The sequence below is a fragment of the Caloenas nicobarica genome, chromosome 1, assembly GCF_036013445.1.
Source record: "Caloenas nicobarica isolate bCalNic1 chromosome 1, bCalNic1.hap1, whole genome shotgun sequence".
Lineage (NCBI taxonomy): Eukaryota > Metazoa > Chordata > Aves > Columbiformes > Columbidae > Caloenas > Caloenas nicobarica.
In genome coordinates this window covers 90,330,425-90,350,122 of record NC_088245.1, presented here as the reverse complement: position 1 = coordinate 90,350,122, position 19,698 = coordinate 90,330,425, and the positions used below count along the sequence as shown (strand labels likewise).

At 43.3% G+C, this 19,698-nt stretch overlaps 1 protein-coding gene across 3 annotated transcripts in view; it reads right to left on the bottom strand.

The window, feature by feature from the left end:
• The window catches only part of GSK3B (glycogen synthase kinase 3 beta), a 158,900-nt gene that overhangs the window by 5,914 nt on the left and 133,288 nt on the right, over window positions 1-19,698 (bottom strand). Inside the window, exons 9-11 of one of the 3 annotated variants that reach the window (XM_065631608.1) lie at window positions 15,836-15,874; window positions 13,301-13,487; window positions 6,928-7,026 (exon numbers count right to left, since the gene is read on the bottom strand). In XM_065631608.1, the coding sequence (XP_065487680.1) occupies window positions 6,928-7,026; window positions 13,301-13,487; window positions 15,836-15,874 (325 nt within the window). The remainder of the gene's footprint in view (window positions 1-6,927; window positions 7,027-13,300; window positions 13,488-15,835; window positions 15,875-19,698) is intronic. The other 2 variants (XM_065631626.1, XM_065631617.1) reach the window with 2 other exon arrangements.

The following is a 19,698-nucleotide window of genomic DNA, read 5'->3' as shown; positions in this document are numbered from 1 at the left end:
AAAGAGAGAAAAACAACCAGCATTACCTCCAAAATACAGACACATTTGGAACAATAGCTATGACATTCCCTGCACAGGGAAACCTGCAACTCCCACCGAGGTGCTGTTTGGTCAGGATGCTCTCCTGCCTTCAGGGGGTGCAGGTTCCGTCTGGGGAGAGGGTGGGAAGATGGTCTTTAAGCAGAACACAGGCAACCTCAAGGGCTGCAAGGCTGGCATATGAACACCCAGTCGGGCTCTAGCAGATTTTTGCAGAATGTAACATTGCTCACACAGGGGTAAGTCACCCACGTTACAGCCCAGTAACTCTAATTGCAAGACAAGACACTCTGGCATTGCCAAAGCCAACGCATCAAGGATTCGTGGCCACTACACCGTTCCACCTTAGTGCTGAAGTTCCACATTGCCAGGCCTTCTTGTAACAAATGCATCTGTTACAAATTGTGTGAATGAGTGCAGGCAATGACCCGCTTCCCTGGCAGGAACAGCCCGTGTACTAATGTGCAATTCATGTACTTGTTGCCTCAGAAAACCGTCGTCCAAGCCTACTGCTATATTCTGTGCTGCTCAACCAAAGTTGGGTCTGCCGCCCCCTGAACTGCTGAAGCAGATTCACATGGAGGCCTGCAGCCAGTAAGGAGGTTTACACAAGCATGTGATGTTACAGGATCGGGTGTCTGCAGTAAATGGTCTCCAACACCTTCTGTTCCCTGGGATGAACGGTGCTCCACAGAGAGACAAGTCACACGATCATGGGCACGTATCAAAAAGCATTCCAAGAAAACAGAGGGTTTGCAAAGAAATACCGAAATTCACTGTGTTTTCATGGGCCATACACATCAGGTATTTTCTCTAAAAAAATTGTTCTTAGTATTAGAAAAGTTGGTAGGGAAAAAAGTGTACCAACTTCATCTGGAACCATCCTACGTAGTATCTAATTAGCATGGTCACAAAAAGGAAAGTGGATGAATGGTTAAACACATAAAATACTCAACAAATACAGAATGAAAGAAGATACTAAGTGAGGTTTTCTACAAGAGACCATCATGCATTTCTCCCACTGAATTTAAGCAAGGTTAACAGCAAAGCTATCAATACTGCAACAGGAGAAAAAAAAAACCCCAGACTTATTATCTTGCTACAGAAGAGGGCAGACTGTGCAAACAATGCATTTGAAAGACATGGGGAAAAGGGCTCATGCAAAGATAGAACAGATTTACTGACCTCAGATGGAAGGACAGTATGACTAGCATAAATAATAGACAACAACATACAACAGCTGGGCAGTGGAGGTGCAGCAACACTTCTCCAGCACACAAGAGCTCATGAGACAACGCAGCCGGGCAGTGCTCAACAGTCAACTCTTCACAAAACCCCCCTCTTCTGCTGCCACACTGACCTGACCACAGCTGGGAGTGCAGCCATGGGCAAAGGCAACCTAAAGATAGGCAGCACTTTCTGAGCGAAAAATGAAGTAACGTACACAGACAATGAAAATAAAAATAGGAAATCAAACGGCAGCATTCAGGAATACAGAGGACAAGTGGGAAGAGAGGGCGATGCCTGTTTGAAAAGGAAATGCTGTGAGGAGTGTGTGGGAAGAAAGGGAAATCTGCCTGTGGGCAGAGAATGCCGGAAAACTGCTCCAGGAGTTTCCCATTCCCTTTTCTCTCACCCCAAATTAATTGCAACCCCTTGCTCACAAAGGAATGACCACCAGGATAAAAACCAAAGCTCATGCAGCTAAAGCACCAAGGCAGCATGACAACAGTACCCATGTGATCTGGAAAGCCAGCCTTGCACGCGAGAGACGCCCTTCTACATGGGGAACTATCCTGAACAAGCAGTTCCCAAACCCCACATGCAGGCAGACTATCGACAGCCATGGAAATCAAAAGTGACCCAGCCAGAGAGGTAATAGCTTCCACAGTTTAAACTCTCACTGTGCCTGTTCTAGATTAATTTTCAGGTATGGATAAACTCCAGTTAACGCAACATCTGCCGTGTCTGATGCAAGCAAGCAGTCCAGCTGGAGTCTGCACTGTTGGCAGAGGAATTCTCTGTATGTGTACAAAAAGTGCTTGTATGTCATTTGCTGAAATGAAATGTGCCTTTTGATCTCATATTCCTGAAGACGGCAGAGGCTGAAATCGTTATCATTACATTGCTACTGAGCAGATAAAGAGAGAGGAGGGGATGGAGCTATTTCATGTAACATATGTAACATCTGCTCCTTTTCTATCATCACTCTAATGCGGGAGTTCCTGAGAAATATCTATGCCACATGTTAAAAAGGAAATAAGCCAGGTGAAACAGCCCAAGACCATTTACATGGGGCTTTTCACAACAATATATAAAAGTCCACTCAAACTGTGACAGAATGCAGAGCCTGCTCAAGGCTGTACTAGCTCCAAACCTGCAAGAAAATGCAATATTTTGACATTCCAGATTGTTCTTTGACTCCCTATCAACAGGACATTTGGGGAACAAAGGGGAGCTTGTTCCAGCATCTCTTTGCTGAAATGCCAGAAAAAGAGCAGAACTCAAGTATGAGGGTCTCTAGACATCACTTACTCTTCCCTCACCATGAGAGATCAACGTTTGGGCACAAGAGAAGACAATCCAGGCCTTCAGCAATGTTGCTAAAACGTATGCTTTGCAAAGCAGGGGCCTGTGCCACCGTGGAAGCCCTGCTGGGGAGTAAAGATAGGAGCTGACATGCAGCCTCCTGGTACGGGACAGACAACTATGCCACAGACCATGGCTTGAGGTCAGGGCAGCATCTTTGCCCTGAACTACCCACCTGATACCTCTGCCTGTGTGAGCAAAAAAACCAACATTAGGGCTTAAGTGTCAGCCACTTCCAAAACTTCTTCCAAACAGAGGGCAAAAACATCTCTCATCAATGTAGAACACCTCTTCTAATTCAGCTTTTCCCTCTGAGGAATGCCTCAGCTTTCTTGGAGGGGATGTGACACTCCTTAGAAACCTCCCAGAAAGGAAAGATGGGGCTACAGTTTAGAGAAAGACAGAGACGCCAACTCAGTTTGAGAAAGCCCATTAGCACTAATGACAGCATTAGTTGGTTGGATTTGTAATGCTGACAGACTGTGCCGCTCATCTGCAAAGAGACAGAAACAAAACTACCACCAGCCTGGGAGTCCTCACAGGACAGTTGAGGAGACAAGTGGAAGGAGCAGAAAAGCCGGGTTTGCTTGTTGTGCCTGCTGCCTGGGGATGTAGAAATCCAGGGCTCAGAGCAAAACTGGCGAGCCTGAGATGGCAAGTTCTACTCCTCTAAGTGTCCTGGGCTCATCTCTGTGCTGAGCTTGCAGAAGCCTGAGTAAATTGCTTGCCCCTCATCTCCCGGTTAAGGAATTAAAGCTTTCCAAAATTCCTTCAATTGGAATACAGTAAACGCACTACATCTTATTTTAGGAGGCATCATAGACTTTTTCAGCTGCCACACACCGGCAGGTAACACCAGCTCTAATCTGTTTTGTTCCTGAAAGTTCAGCCACACCATTGCATTTGGGATTACATGGGATCAACGCGGCGGGATGTCTGAGACGATGACCCCAGCTGGCACGCCTGCCCGCACAGCTCCCCTGCAGATGGCAATTACGCTCTTCCCATCTTAACACTGACTAACCCAGAGCTAACTGCTGCTGCTGGCTGATCCGAGAAGGAAAACACGTACTCACACAAGCAGATATGCTTTTGGCATGGTGTGTGTACTCCCCTCTCAGATACTGTGGCTGCATGGCTGTGAAAACATCCTCCTCCTCCTCCCACAGCCAGACCGAATCAGCATCCACATGAAAAAAGCTGCACTGGCGTTTTTAATCAGTGGCCAGCATAACTCACAGAAAGCCAGCCCACCATTTCAAGTGGGGACCAATAACTCTTCTCTTCCTTTTCCTTCACTTCGCTTTAGACATGCCACTAATGTCACAGAGAATTTCTCATCGTTTAGGTGAATTTACTAGTGCTGGTGCAGCAGGGCTTCATACTCCCACTGAAAAGCCAGGTTCCACTAGTACAGTGAGTCCAGCTTTACACTTCAAGAGGAAATCTACAACAATTACATTTTTTTAACACTCAAAAATTACCTACAATAATTCCCCTGCATTCAAGATGATGATTCCAGGATTACTGTTGTATTGGGCTGTTGGAATCACCACTGTGACCAGTTAACAAAGTTATTTGTTTTGGATAGCTTTTAAAAATGCAGGTGTGTGCCATATTGGTTAGCCCAAGGGCTAGTATTGCTGGCTTGACCAAACCTGCACTGTTAAGGTGGTATGTTGAAAAGCCAATCTTTCCATTTCTTAACACCACACCACTGCTGCCTCTCCTGTCAATTACTACTTTGCTAGACTTCAGACAAATATATCTAATTTTTCTAGTTATTCTCTAACTACGACCCTGCCTTGGTGCATGATAAAAAGCCGTGATTTACACCTTACCAAAAAGCTGAGATTCCTACATGGCTGCATAGCAACAGGACAGCTACGAAAATGGAGTAACCATCTGCAAGCAGGTAACAAGAGCCCAGCTGGATTACCTACAGTGACAAACTAGTACACTGCATTTCCATGTATGTGCACCTATGCTGCAAGCTCACAGAGCAGGCAACTATGCTGGATATAACAGCTGACACTTGAACCTCAGTATCAGTTCTGCTTGCTAGAGGGAGACAAGAGTGGCACACTAACATCGAGAATTACGGTTACATAGAACTTGCTTCACCTTTTGAACTGCCTTAAGAGCTACATTTTATAACATCATCACCACTCAAAAATGTAGTTTCTGGACTTGTACTGCTTAGTCACATGAGCAAACATTTTGCAGAAAGCCTCCTGCCTGTTGGGATGCCCTGGGTTAGGTGGGAGAGTTGCTCCCATGCTGCTTTAGCAGTTACTGAAGAAGTAGAAATTTACTGTTCTGCAATGTGCAGGGGGTACAGGGAAAGAAAGGACCCTTTCTATGAATCTCTCTTGCTAAGTGTAGCATCAGCATGCAAAGCACAACAGATTAACAAAACCTCATAAAGGATTTAATCCTAAAAATCATAACTCTGATGAAATTCCCACTGCCTGTTGTGAGAACCCCATGTGAGTAAGAACCTACAAACCAGCTGTGCTGCAGAAACCCAAAGCTACATGTTGCTCAATACTAAATTTCACAACTTCTTTCCAAGCTGCAAGGCTATTTTTTTGGTTTTTGAACTAAGAATATGAGGTCCTATCCCAATTCGGTGCAGTGCTTGCAAACAGGAGGTTTAAAAATGTTGACATCAGTAAGGTGGGGTTGGTTTTGGTTTTTCTTTTAGTATACTTCACATTTAGAACATGTTGAGGACTCAGCCTAATGCATTTTCTCCCCACATGAACTCTTGAAGAGTGCTGGATGAAAACAGACTTCGTAACTCCGTTAATTCCTGAAGACTTTATCTTGGCAAAGAAAACTCCTTAAAAGGCATGAAACAGCCATTAAGTGAAACAATATTTTTCAGAAGGGCTTAAAATAATTTTCATGTTTGTATTTTGCAGCTTTTCCAATCACTTTTACTACTTTATCTGTTTTTTCCCCCATCACTTGTTGTTGAGTAACAGATGCACTTAAAAGGGAAACAGAGAACATGACTATTTGCAAAATACTGCCAAGTGTATGAAAAAACCAGTAAATTGGAAAACAGCAATTTTGCTTTCTCCTAAATTCAGAGCACGTAAATTGCAGAGGCTGTAGTTTATGTCTACTGCTACTATATTTTCAGAGAGAAGCCTCATCTTTCAAACCTGGGTGCATCTGTCTGTCCTGGAGTAGGAAAAGGCTTTCTATACAGCACTGGCTGGACTGGGCACATCAGATATCAGGTACCTGCCCAGCACATCAACCTTCAAACGCTTTCCTGCACGTTTCAAGAATACCTTTTAATTAGGGCTTCTCCTTATCAGGTGTCTTACACCGATTAAGTTCCCTGCAGCTCAAAAGGGGGTCACAGACCTTGTCAAACAGGACTGAGGTGCATACAGGATATGTATGCAAGCGCACCCATTCTGCAGCTTGCCTTTGGTTGCCCAAGCCCCGAGACAGCCAGCAGCTGTGCTGACTCAGGCCTGACTCAGAGTGCTGTGAACTGAATCACCTCTGTTCCATCCTGCAGCACACCTAGGATTGTCTCTGGGAGTCTCCCAACTGATATTACCCAGCTTTTAAGCTTTCACTGGAAACAGAATGCAATACAGAGTGGCTACAGGCCAACAGTGAGCTTTTAAAAGGTTTCTGACAGAAACTTGAGAGTGCGCAAGAGAGGCAAAAAAAAATTCACTCGGTGCTGGCCAGAACCCAAAAGCATCTGCCTTGTGCCCCACGATGACACAAGCGAACTCAGTAAGCAGCAACTGTGACTACTTAGATGAGGCAGTGAGCACAATGACTGCACTCCCTAAGCAGACTTCTAAGTGCTGTTGCCTTGGGGAAAAATCCTCTCCATCCACGCTCCTTTGAGGCCATGTGTACTGAAGCTAGGCGTTTCTTCTCTTCCTAGGCATCACAAACTCATGCTCCAAGTCAGTATTAATTTCAGACTGTCTGAGAGCTCAGAAATTATGTGTAAACCAACCCACAAGGATTGCTAAAAAACAGGGGAGGTAATGATTTTTTTAGTAGTGGAAGTGGAGGGACCAACAAACGAACAGTTGAACAGTCTAAGCGTTAGGTTAGGGTTAGGATTTGGGTCGGTGACCACAGCTAGCACCCACATGAGCACCCACCAGGAACAAGTTTGAGGTGATGCTGGAATGAACCCTTCCTCCCCATTCATCCCAGGGGCCGAGGTGGCTCAGGAACCACAGGAGAGGGAAGGTGCCTGGGCAGGGGGAGCGAGGGTGGGGAGGGAGGCAGGCACTTGCACATTCTCACCTGAGGCTGCTGTAGCATTTGTAGGGGTTGAAGCAGCTGCTTGGTTCCGGGCATGAGCAGGGATGAGGATCGAAGCCAGAGATGGGTTACTTGACAGTTCTGGAGGGGAGGTGGAACAAACAGTTAGCTCATCGTCCACAGAGAGCTCCACATGCAGGCTCAGCATCTTGGGTTTCCCCCGTAACAGCCACCTCGGGTGGAACGCATGCCCTTACAGCCAAAGGTCACATTACGTTTTCTTCTTTGCTGACCAGTGAGAGGAAAACACAGTGATATTTGGGAAGGCAGCCTCCAGAGCAAGACTGTCAAAACTACAAGTCATGGTGCAAGGGAATTACTCCCTAGAGAAAGACACCAGCTTGGGAGTCAGCGAAGAACCAGCCAAGCCTGTTCCTTCTCAATGGCCTGATTCCTTCTGAGCACTGGAAGGACTCATTTCACAAACGCACTTGCAATCAGTCTCAAGGAGAAGGCTGATAACAGTGGTGCTGCTTTGGGCAAGCAAACAGCTGCAACAGTTGCTCCGAGAGCTTCAGGGATTTAGTTTTTTGGCTCACTCAAGCATCGCTTTCTCAAAGACCCAGGAACCCAAGACCGACCTCTTACAGCAATCTTCTTGAGCGAGGCCAAGAAGAGGCGACATCTCCTTTAAAAGCACAGGGAAAGGCAAAGGGAATTGGTCTGCTGGGCAATTTGAATGGACAAAATAATGATGCAATCACTCTTTCTGAAGACATTAACCAAGGAAAAAATAGTCGTGTCTTTTAGGTTTCAAGTCTAATATAGCTTCAATGTGTATCAGAATGAGAAATAGGCATCTTACAGCCACAACTGTGGGAGGATTAACACATTGCTGACAAATGACAATTTTCTGGCACCCTTTCAAGAGAACCTAGTGCCTCACAGAAGGCGGCACTGAGCTGAGACAAGACAGGTCCTGTTTGTTTCAGAAACAGGAGTGACTGGCTGTCTCTTGAGGAAGCGACATCCGGTGAAAAGGATGTGAACAGTCACCTCATGGAAGGAGACTGATGACTTTTGGGGCGCCAGGAGGTCATCTCGAGGAGAGATGAGAATAGACAGCTTGTTACGCAAGGCCTCCAGATAGCAAGGGCTGTACAAAAACCCATCCAGATCATGCCATAGGTACACTTAGGGGGTTTTGTATGCAGTCTTAAATTATCTGGGCTCATTTTTAAGAGCCTATTGCTTTTCTTTAACACAAGCTTTAAACTTAGTGCCTAAACGGATCATTAGTCTACTTGGTGATTTTTTCTTCTCCATTAAGTTACATTAAGTTCATTTTCTGCTAGGAAGGCAAGATGCAGAAGACTCTCACCTGTTTACAAGCCTCTTATTACTACACATTTTGGGACTGAATTTCAGCACTTATGAACACAAGCTCCAGTCTAGGACCAAACAGGAGCTGCTACAATTACCTGCAACCCATCCGATCTATCCTGTAATACTCCATTCAGGTCTAAGCAGACCTAGCTAGTCCTTCTAGAAAGCTTCAATACTCACAGCATTTGTACAAATACCAATTCTCAAATTCATGTGAGAATAATTCAGAATTCATATGCTCACAATACAATTCAGAATTTGTCAGTCTTCATTTTAAATGGAAAAATAAACTGCAGAAACATGAATCCTCAAGTGTCAAAGCTGAACAACAGTGATAAACCTATACAGAATCACAGGATGTTCGGGATTGGAAGGGACCTCGAAAGCTCATCCAGTCCAGTCCCCCGGCTGGAGCAGGAACACCCAGATGAGGCTACAGGGGAAGGTGTCCAGGCGGGTTTTGAATGTCTCCAGAGAAGGAGACTCCACAACCTCCCTGGGCAGCCTGTTCCACTGTTCTGGCACCCTCACCATGAAGAAGTTTCTTCTCATATTTAAGTGGAACCTCCTGTGTTCCAGTTTGTACCCATTGCCCCTTGTCCTATCATTGGCTGTCACAGAGAAGAGCCTGGCTCCATCCTCCTGACACTCGCCCTTTACGTACTTTAATACTATCTTGGGTATTAGCTGCTCCGTGCTATAAAATAATGCTCCTTTACTGTTTTTGTCCAAAGCTCTTTCTCAAATGGGTTATTACTGGGAATCTGCTGTTTCTCTTGCTCTTTTGAAAGTGTATGTCATCCCTACATTATTTTCTGCTCATCACTGGCAGCAATAGGGGGCTGTGACCCAAACAAAAGCAGAGCTAAAATGTCGAGGAAACCAAATGACATTTGGTACCTTCCAGTGCTAAGTGGTGCCTCAAGGATGCAGCTATAGACTGTCTGCACGGCTGTATCCAAAGAAACAGCTGGTCCAACAGAACGACAGCCCACAACGGCACCTCAGCCCCACTCTCATTCCTCCCATACCTTCATCTAATGCTGTCAGAACATCTCCTTTTGCAGCCAATTATGACAAGTATACTGTTTGTTGTTTTAAGGTAAGTGCAACCAATTCTCTGAAGCTACCTTAAAGAACTTGCATAGAGACTAGAAGACTTATATTGTTCCTTTCTTCTCAAACCCACATTATCTGTCTTGGTATGAAGTTTCTTAAGTTCAGCACACTCTGAATGTCTTGAAGCCTCACTTAGAGGAGCAGGTCAATTCAGACAAGAAATAATCAAAGTAAATTGAACTATTTTGTCTGAAGTTTAACAAAAGCTTTACTTGAGAACTTGTTTGAATTTTCGTTCTACCTTATTTATGCAGCTATCTCGTCTGTAAGGATGAGACAGGTCAATACTGCGGAAAAAGCTTGACCTGTGGTATCTGCACTCTACAAAGTATTGTGAATCTCTGTTCTCAGTGATTTCCGAGATGGTATTTGGACAAGCTGTTGAACTGCAGCGTGCCTGTCTAAATCAAACTTGCAATTCAAGGTTGGGTTAATTACAACTGATACCGCTGCAAGAAGCTATTGTGATCAAGGAAATCCAAAGTTTTCAACACCATGATGTGAACAGAGCAGCTATCCCAATTCATTTATGAGACCAAATCCCCATTCACATCAGCTGGGAGAACGGCTTTGGATTTCTCCTGATCAAATCATGTCATCTGCAGCCAGTTTGCATCTCCAATAAGCAGCAGGCACAAAGATGTCCAGTTTTACTAGAATGCCAGATCATCTTCGTTCCCCAAACACAACAAAATGCTTGGTGATGCGAAGCAGTGCAGTGCTCCTTTTCAGTATGGTTACATTTTGTACATCAACAGTCCCAGAGCCCCCTGGAGAAATCAGTCTTGTGTCACATTTGCGTTGTCACAACAGCAAACTTTCTATGTAACTCAATTTATTCCAGCAGTTCCTCCTCAACCTAGAGGAGTGCTAGAAGCAGCATAAATTTCATCATTACCCCTTTTTCCTCTCTCCACATGCCCTGAACAAAAATACTCTGCCAAAAAACCAAACAAACCAACCAACCAACCTACATGGCCCTGAAATGGTCACACTAAGGATTTCTGGTCACATTGAAACAGGTTAGAAATGAAGAGGTTTATATAGCTATCTATATATATACACAAAATATTTTTGAAGGCCTCAAGTCAGGCTTATTTAAAAATCAAACCAAACCCCAAAAACCCAACAAAACACAACCCCCCCATACTTCAGCAAAAAAGTCGTTTGTCATCAAGAAGCATGACAACCATTCCTAAGTGCTGAATCACAGAAGAATTTTACAGTCTTTAATGGAGTGACAGTAAGCTCTGTGACCCAGCACAATCACCAACATGTTACAAGTTTAGGAAATGGTAGTCATTTCACAGATTGTTTGAAAATTCATCTTCTAAGAGAAAAACTGCTTTCTGTCTTGCAGGTCTAACAGCTACTGAACTGCAGCTCTGTGGCTAGTGAAGATACTAGTGAAGATATTTGGCCAAAATAATTTTTTCAAACCCCAATTAGCATATAGCATTTGTTTAAATCCTAAGAGAAACTTAAAGGCAAGTCATTAAGAGTGACCAGATAAAAGCTCTCTTTGACAGATCCGATCTCTACAATAAAGCACCTGTATGCCCCACAACTACTGCTGCCAGCCAAAGACCATGATCTTTATCTTTCATATATTCTCGCTGCTTATTTTCTAGACTATCTGAGCAGCATCACCGTCCAGATCAGCAGATTCCATATGACGCTTAGGTTCTTTCTGAAAATCAATCTAATGCATTGATGGTCAGATTTATGTTGTTATTTCTAACAGTTTTGCCTTCAAGCCTTCTGCAGCTACCTCCTACTTCATGGGTTTCAGCAACTGTGATATAGCCAAATAAAATGCTACTTCTAAAACTCAATATTGTTTGTTGAAAACAACTGTCATTCAAGACAACAGGATGTCTTTCACTACTTTTTAAATTACCACAGATAACTTAACATGAGTCATTATCTGATTTCCAGTGACTCGATCCATTTCCTGGTTGGGGTTTCTGCTCTGAGAGAACCTTGCACAGTCTGGCTAAAGAGCAAGGACCGCACTGTGGTCACAGGAGGAGCAAAAGCTTCTTGCGTATCTTGAGGTCATAATCAGGATTGCTCCTACACGAGACTCGCTACTGCACATATATTAATTACAAAGGTCTTAAAATCACAACACTAAACAAATTATTTATTTTAAAACACCCAAAAAACTCGTTATTTTTTTGAGGTTGGCTGGCCACCTGCAACGGAACTTATTTGGAATTGTGTTACTGACCAGCCTCTGTCCTGCCTTCCCTTTTTAGATGGTAAAACTGGCACCTAACAATGACAGAAACCTGTTTTTTTGAATCTTAAGGAAATCATTCCACTGGAACCGATTTACCTTGCCATTCCCATGAGTCACTGTGCAAGGGGAGAGCACATCAGCTCTCTACGATGGCAAAAGAGGAGCTTTAAATTTGCTTGAGCATTAGGGTAGCTTACCTAGCAGCTCCCACACTACCTGGGGGGAAACCAGGGACACAATCCCAATACATATATTATTTCTTCCCCTAAGGATTTTTAAAAAGACTTGCTATAGAACTTTCCAACCCCTTCTGAAATCCTTGTTTTCATGTAGTAGACAGGCCCAATCTTAAAATTATTAGGAAACAATAAGAAATTCATGAAGAACAGGAGTGAGGCTGTATTAAAGATACTGGGATCAAAACTATCTTAGCTACTGAAGATGGCCTTAGAGTATTAAGAAAAGACAGTTTATCAATATTGTAACAAGGAAGGGCCTGCAATATAACTACTAAATTCATAACAACAGATGCAGGAATCAGCACATAGGACAGTGACCTGGAAGTACAAGCTATTTTCTTGAACACTTTAAGGTGTTCAAGCTTTGGAAACATTTTAATATATTCAGTATGTTTACTTTCTACAAGGCAGCCACTCAAGGACATTGAAAGTTTATTTCCAGACAGCTTAAAATATCACTTTGTAAAGATACTTTAAAAAAAAAATAAAATGGAACGGCTCCACATGTTCAAAGAGAGGGCTCTGTTTCACATTTTGGCAGATAAGCATTGCATGCACTAAAGAGTTTGAAAAAGTAGGTTGATGCTAACTGAGCCAAAAGGTATTTTAGACTTTCAACAGAAAATGTACACAGATCTATTCTTGCTCAAAAGATGAGAATTGGCAGCTAATCACTTAAAAAAAAAGTGTTGCAAAATTAATTACTAGCATATTTGTATGCCATACTTCTCACATTCTCTGTTTTGGCAGGCAAAAGTGTTCTAGGGGGGATATTGGTTTTACATTTCTGACTTCTGTGGAAGAAAATACATGAATGGTTTTAAAATTGATACCAGTCTGGCTTCAAATAAAAAAGTTAGTTGTCCATCATTTTTACAGTTTTTAAGTGACTAACCCAATGTAATGTGAGATAAACTGCACAGCACATAAAATCTGGACACTAAAGCCTCCGTGTTTATTTCACATCTAGAACCAAAATGGGCAGTAATGCAACAAACCCCTGCCAAACCTAATATGCATTGCTCCTTATTATGGCATTTCAGGTATAAAGGAGCAGGATCATCTCCAAAATGATAATCTAATCTCCACGGTCCACTGACTGTGATATTTCACACAAAACCACCAGCTAGGTTGCAGACACTGAGCTGCAAACGTAAGCCATTGTGACGCAATCCAATAGTAACAACCCTTGGTCCCCTGCACTAAATTCGAATGGAAGGCACCGGGCACCTGAAAATCCTGTAACCCATTTCTCCAAATCTCTTTCCTCTCTTTTTGAAACGGCCAGCTGCTAACACAACCACATAATAACCTTAGTCTTGCTCAGAGATTTTTTTATTTTTGAGGGAGCAACACCTGGATTACAGCAAACATTTATCCCAGTGCTTCTTCTAAAAGAAGGGATCCTTCAACGCTCACAGGCTACCTTGAGTGGTGAAATTGAAGAGTGCAGGTTTCTCTCGCCCATTTGGTAACTTGACATTTGGGTCCCGTAGTTCATCGAAGAAAGAGTGCGCACAGGCCTCCAGGGGAGTCAGGCGGGCAGTGGGGGTGTACTCCAGCAGACGGCTACATAGCGCAATTGCTTCTGGTGGAGTGCGGGGCCGGAAGACCTAAAAAAAACCCAACAAAAACAAGCAAGGAGAAACAGGTTGTCTGGGTACGTTTCGTTTCTTTGCTGACCAGAAGCAAGTCAGAGCAATTAAACCTCTCATTGCCCAACAAGCTGGAACAAACTTGTGGTTTGTTCTAATCAAAGTCCTCAAGTAAGAATGGGAAAATCTAGTTCCTGGGGTTGAGAAAGGGTTAATTGCAACGTCTCGCACTAGAGTGAGGGTGCAATGCCAGCATTGAGAGCGCACTCGGAAAAACAACTTTAAGAATGAAGGGGAAACTCATTCAAAAATCATGACAAACACACACAGGTGCTACCAGCCATGCATATGGGGTGAAGTGAAGGTGGGGAGGAGGGTTCAAATGAGCAGGATTCACTGAATGTAAAAATTGGATAAGGCCTCGCTATGGTTTTGGGTTGGGTTTTTTTTTTGGCTAGTGAATGAAGTCTTACTAACATGGACTTTTGCAGGCAGGCAGGTCAGATTGTTGCTATGGAGGCTGCTGTTCAACTTTGGAGAACAACAAGGAAAGCACAGGTGGGGTGCAGGAAATGTCTAGCTCTAATTTGCAAGTTACTCCTTCCGTGACCTTATTCTGGCAAGTCATTCACATAAGTTTATTGGGATAATTCCTGCACATTTGGGATTTGTAAGGACAGTTGAAAATTGCGTCAAGAGAACCAACTATTTTATTCTAACAGATTTTTACCTTGAGTGATTACAAAAAGTAGTTATTCACTGCAGCTTTGTTTTAAACCTCTAAGAATGGTTCTACCCACCGCTAATCACACCCCCATCCTCCTTTCTCATTACATCAAAACCAAAATATGAGCTAATCATGTATGTGACCTGGGTGGCCTCCTCCAGCACTTGTCTCTCACTATGTTGCAGGAGATACGCAGGGCGGGAAAAAGGGAGTGGGGTGGGTGTGAGTGTTAAGATCTGATGCCAGCATTTTTCATAAAAATTGAGCTAATCCAAAATGCTTTTGCACCAGTGCAGGTGAACCCAAGCCACACAGCACCAAGGAGAAAAGAGGGGAAAAAAAAGTGCAGGACATGCTAATTAGTTGCAGACGATGAACTTGCACAGGCACCCCCTTAAGTAGGTTTTACACCAAAGACATATATGCTCTCTTGAAAGAGAATCAAACAAATGCTAAGTTCTCTGGGGACCGAAATTTTATCCCCTTGGTGCCCAGCTGGTTCAGGAGCACCTTGTTTTGCTGCAGTGTGTGCTGTACTAACTTGTGTGGCAGGGAATCCCGAGTCAAAGAGTCAGAGCCAGGTAGAGAAAGAGCAGAATTTATTTCTGCTACCGGGTTAGTGCAAAACAAACCAAAAAAGTTTTCGAACAAGGCCTATAGCGACAAAAAGAAAAAAAGAAAGGCTTTATTTAGCTTAACACTGCTGGCAGAGAACTTCTGCCCACTGTGCCACGAACACTGAGGGGCAGCAGAAGCTGCTTTGCACCCGCTGCCTGCAGAGCCCGGGCTGCTGAACCCAGCGCAGGGAACCCAAGTATCACTCCCAACTCAACACCTGACCAGAACAAAATCTTTCTCCAATTAAAAAAAAGGCAAGCTCTCTGTTTCCTTTATCCCACGCTAAGTAGCACAAATGAGTATGTCTTGAGGTAAATTCACAGAAGTGAAGTTGCTTGGTATTTAATATGAGATAAAACTACTAAGGTCTCCGTCATGCACCTTCGCACTGATGTTTTAACAGGCTAGATTTACCACAGCTTGAAACTGAAGTACTTCACTGTTAGCTGTGTTTTTTCCTCAGGACAGCTCGCATATCAGCTACTACAGAGATGTTTAAAATTAAAAAAAAAAAAAAAAAAAAAATCATTTTTTCTCCTTAAGGCAAAGACAACAAGCCCTTATCTTGAGCAAATTAGTGGGCAGTCACAAATCTGCCACCTGTAAAAGGAGTACTCTTATTGTCCATTCTTCAACTATGCATTTTCAAGTCAGTGAAACCCTAGTATCTGCTTCTTAAACTCTGCTAAGAACTGCTCATTCTGCCTTTGGATCAGAAATAAGTTACTTGGGGTAGGCAGTTCCGCAAGTCAACCCTAACTGCTTTAAACCAGGGAGGGGGGGAAAAAAAAAAAAAAAAAAATTAGAAGGCCTCGCATGGCCTCCCCCTGCAACAGGTAGTGACTAACACATGAAGTGAGTTACAGGCCTGTGCCCATCCTATCCCTATCACCCTGTGTTGCAACATTCACCTGACTTCTGCCTCAAGGATGCGTTTTGAACTCCAATATTCCACTTCTAGCATTTCTCTCCTCTTTTCAAGGCTACGCCTAGTAATTTGAAAAAATGTTCAAGTACATACCCGTACTCCTGAGGTGAAATGTCCTGTTCCTGACGAGTCCTAAAGATGATAATGCAGTGAAATAATCCAAACAGGGGGAGTCAATCCAAAAGAGAATAGTCCAGCAAGGAAAAATATAGCCAATATTATAAGAAATCCATGGTGTGGGGGACATAGAAAATGTTTATACAATTAGAAACTTTAAACATCAGTCTCCATAGCAGCAAGTCCAACTTCACCACAGTGTATGCCAAAAAAAAAATATTGATTGTGCAATGGTGAGGCATAGTATAGAAACATTTCCATATTAAATTTATGTTCCAATGCCAGTGCATTTACTAAAAAAATAAAAAACAAAAATTGAAATCAAAACTCTAACTCGAACTAAAAGGGTAATTGAAATTCCCATCATAAAGAATTTTCAGTCCACGGTCCTAGATATAAACGTCCACAGACAATGGGGCCAGATTAGCTTGTTCCCAAAGGTGCATCCCACTTGTAAATCTGTCCCAGAGAAACACTGTAAATTTTTGGGTTGTTTTGGGTTTTTTTTCCAAAAACACCCAACCCCCTAGCAATTTATAATTTGTGCTGAAGAGGAAGTAAAAATCTGAGATCTGTACTTTGAATTTGGATGCTTTTAATTTGCGTGAGCTATGAGTGACTCAGGCCGCCGCGGATTATTCTCCATTTTGGATTGACTTCCCCCGCCACTGGATTTTGTTTGCTGGCGATATCTCTTTAGGATTCTTCAGGAACTGGACGTACCACCTCAGGCGTGTGGGTATGGACTGAATTTCTCTCTATTGTGGGTTTATTCCCCCTCATACCCGTCGCACCCGTTAAAATTTTTTTCCCCTCAATTTATCCCCTCCCACCTCCCTTTGGAATAACGTCCTAAGAAATAAAAGCGAAAACCCCTGAAGTCTTTTAGCTCTTCCCATTCAACACAGTTCCACCGGGAAAGCTGCCCAATTCGCCCACCGAGAACTACACGAGCGGCTGCTGCCCGTGGCGATGGGTACGCTGGCACTTCCATGCCATGGGGTGCCAAAGCGACGGCAATGCCGGGCCGGCGCTCCGTGGTGGGAAGGGGTGGGAGGACGGACAGACGGCAGGACTCGTGGGCCGTGAAGTCCCTCGTGCGTACGGCTCAGCGGGAGGTTAAGGGCTCTGTAGTTCTCAGTGAGGGAATCGATTTAGTAAATAATCCGCGGATTATTTTTAGTCTGCGGACTAAAATTTAGTGCACGGACTAAAATCCGGCCCATCGGAGAAAAGTCTGTCTCAGTCTAAAATACATTTGGGTGAAAGCAAAAGAAAAAAAAATTCAAAAGAAAGAAAAAGGAGAAAGGAAAAAAAAAAACCAAAGAAAAAAAGCTAAGTGCACAAAGTAAAGTGTTTGGGCGGACTAACATTTAGTATGCAGACTAAATATGGCCGGGCAAAAGGCACAGCAAGTCCACAAACAAAAAACAAAAATAAAACACTGACAGGAACTTTTAAAGCAATCAAATACTACCCCACCGGCGCAGCAATTCATTTTTCTAAAATGAAACAAGACCTTGTGTAAGGCTATTTGTCCACAGGAGGGACCGAAGGCTCAAGTTTTCATTTTAAAAAATGAACCTGTTTTGGAGATAAACAAATGCAAAAAAAGAGGCTTTACATACAATATTCTTCAAGGAAAATTTGCACTTGCATAACTCAAAACCTCTTGTTCTGCAAAGCAAATGAACTTCAGGCTGAAACCCAGGCTGCTGGTTTTATATTTGGTTGTTTTTTTCTTTTGGATGAGTTACAAAAATCTCTGAATGATCATGTCAAATGGAAATGCCGACTCATCCAAAACCACAGCTTTTGGGTGTCCCTCCCACCCCCTTCAGATCCCAATAAATATACTTCACCAAAAAGCTGAGGGACCAGTGCAAGTTCTTTCTTTTTTCAGGCATGCTGGTGATGCTCAAATGCTGACAGACTGTAACAGCTCAACAGCAAGGCCAGATACACTCCTCTCTCCTTTCTAAGTTATACTGCTATCAATGCAAATTTTACGTTACTCCCCTTTCATTTTTCTGGAACTGCTACCATCTTCAACGTTTCAAAAACAATTGCCAGGCTCAAATGCCCCTGGTGAACTATGTGGCTCTCATCCCCAAATGACTTCAGTTTAGATGAAGTCTTTGTGCACTAGCAGGGCGGTCACACTTTATCTTACTAATTTGAAATAGTTCCTACCAGTGTAGGGGAGTTCATTCCCCTTCTGATTTTTTTTTTTTTTTGATACACATGGAAAGATGAAAGAAAAAGGATGGAAAGCACAGGATTCTATTTCGCTTCACTCACATCAGCATTCAGCTCTCAAATAAAACCACATGGGGCAAGAGCTAAGTATTGTTTTAACAGAATGGTTGCTCTGACTTTCAGGTCATTGACATTCTTCAAACAGACTTTCCATGCACAACACGGAGGTCCGTTGTCTTGGTCTAATTAAGTCCCAACACCAAAGCTTCACAATGTTACACCAAGGTGCTCTTCTAGCCAACGTGTATTAAGAGACATGACTTCATGCCATCAACCACTGTGCATTTTGCATGCAGACTGTGAATACCGCTTGCATGCTGTGCTGCCCAAGAGAGCAGAGGCTTATGAAAATGACATCTGTTGCTAACGCATCAAGTTTGTGACACCACGGTTAAGAATTTCCTCACCAGCTTCAGAGACTCATATGCTTTGCCAAGAAGCACCCACACCACCGATTCAGGCTGACAGTCTACGCACGTCCCCTTTCGGTTTGTAAGCACATTTTTGATGGCAGGTGAGCATTAGGTAAGAGAAAAAGCTCCTCCCTTCAACCAAAAACTTCTACTGTTTACAAGCAATCAAAATCGTCAGATGTAGGACATGACCCTAAAATCAACTTTTTAAAAATGCGTTTGCATAATATGATTATCATGACTTCATGACATGAAGCAATATTTTGGTCAGGCAAGTTTAATGTAAAAAGCCTTATGATAAACATGACACATTCATAAACACAAAAGGAGAGGGAAGAGACACGTGAGAGAGCAACGTTTGCACTGAGCTCCAGCAGACACAATGAAACCCAAAGCTGCGGCTGAAGCTCTGCCCTTGGGACCAGGCATGTTCCATGGGCCTGAGGCTTTCAGAATGGGATTTCTGAAATACACCATTTGGCTATTTTGAAGTGCATAGAACTTGTGATACAAATGAAGGTTAAAAAGTTCAAAGAGGCACTGGTGTTGGAAGTTATTATAAAATATAAGTGTCCCCCAACTTCCTTCACTGATTAAATCCCCCTACACTTTTTTTTCTAAATAGCGGCTCAGAAATAGCAAACCCCTTATTAGTCAAAAATGCTTGTCAGGTGGCACTTCCACAGAGCGGGGGAAAATGAAATAAAGACAGAAGGGTTAAGTGGCTTACAAATGAGCCAACACAGAACTGGGAACAGGACCAGGAACCTGTCTCCAAAGCTACTTCTTGTTGAGACCACACACTTGTTACTGGGCTCCTTCCATTGAGGACCTGGCAGGGACAGAACGAGCAAGCGTTTGTTACCCAGTGCATGTGCTCTGCTTCTACAAGCTCTAAATGAAAGCAACAAAGTTAAGCGGAGCAAAACAGCTCCCCTTCTTCTCAGAGAGAATCCCCAAAAATCCAGCTCTGGAAGCGCTCTCAGCCTCGATGGGCAGCCGCTATGAACAGCCTGGACAGATGTGTTGCAATGACACAACTAAACAGACGGTACATTGCAGGCGACATGTTAACTCAGCATCTGATTTCCATAGTTGCACTGATGCAAATAATGTCTTAATGCTACATTAATGCTCACTCAGTTATTGTTAAACAACTCTACTGCA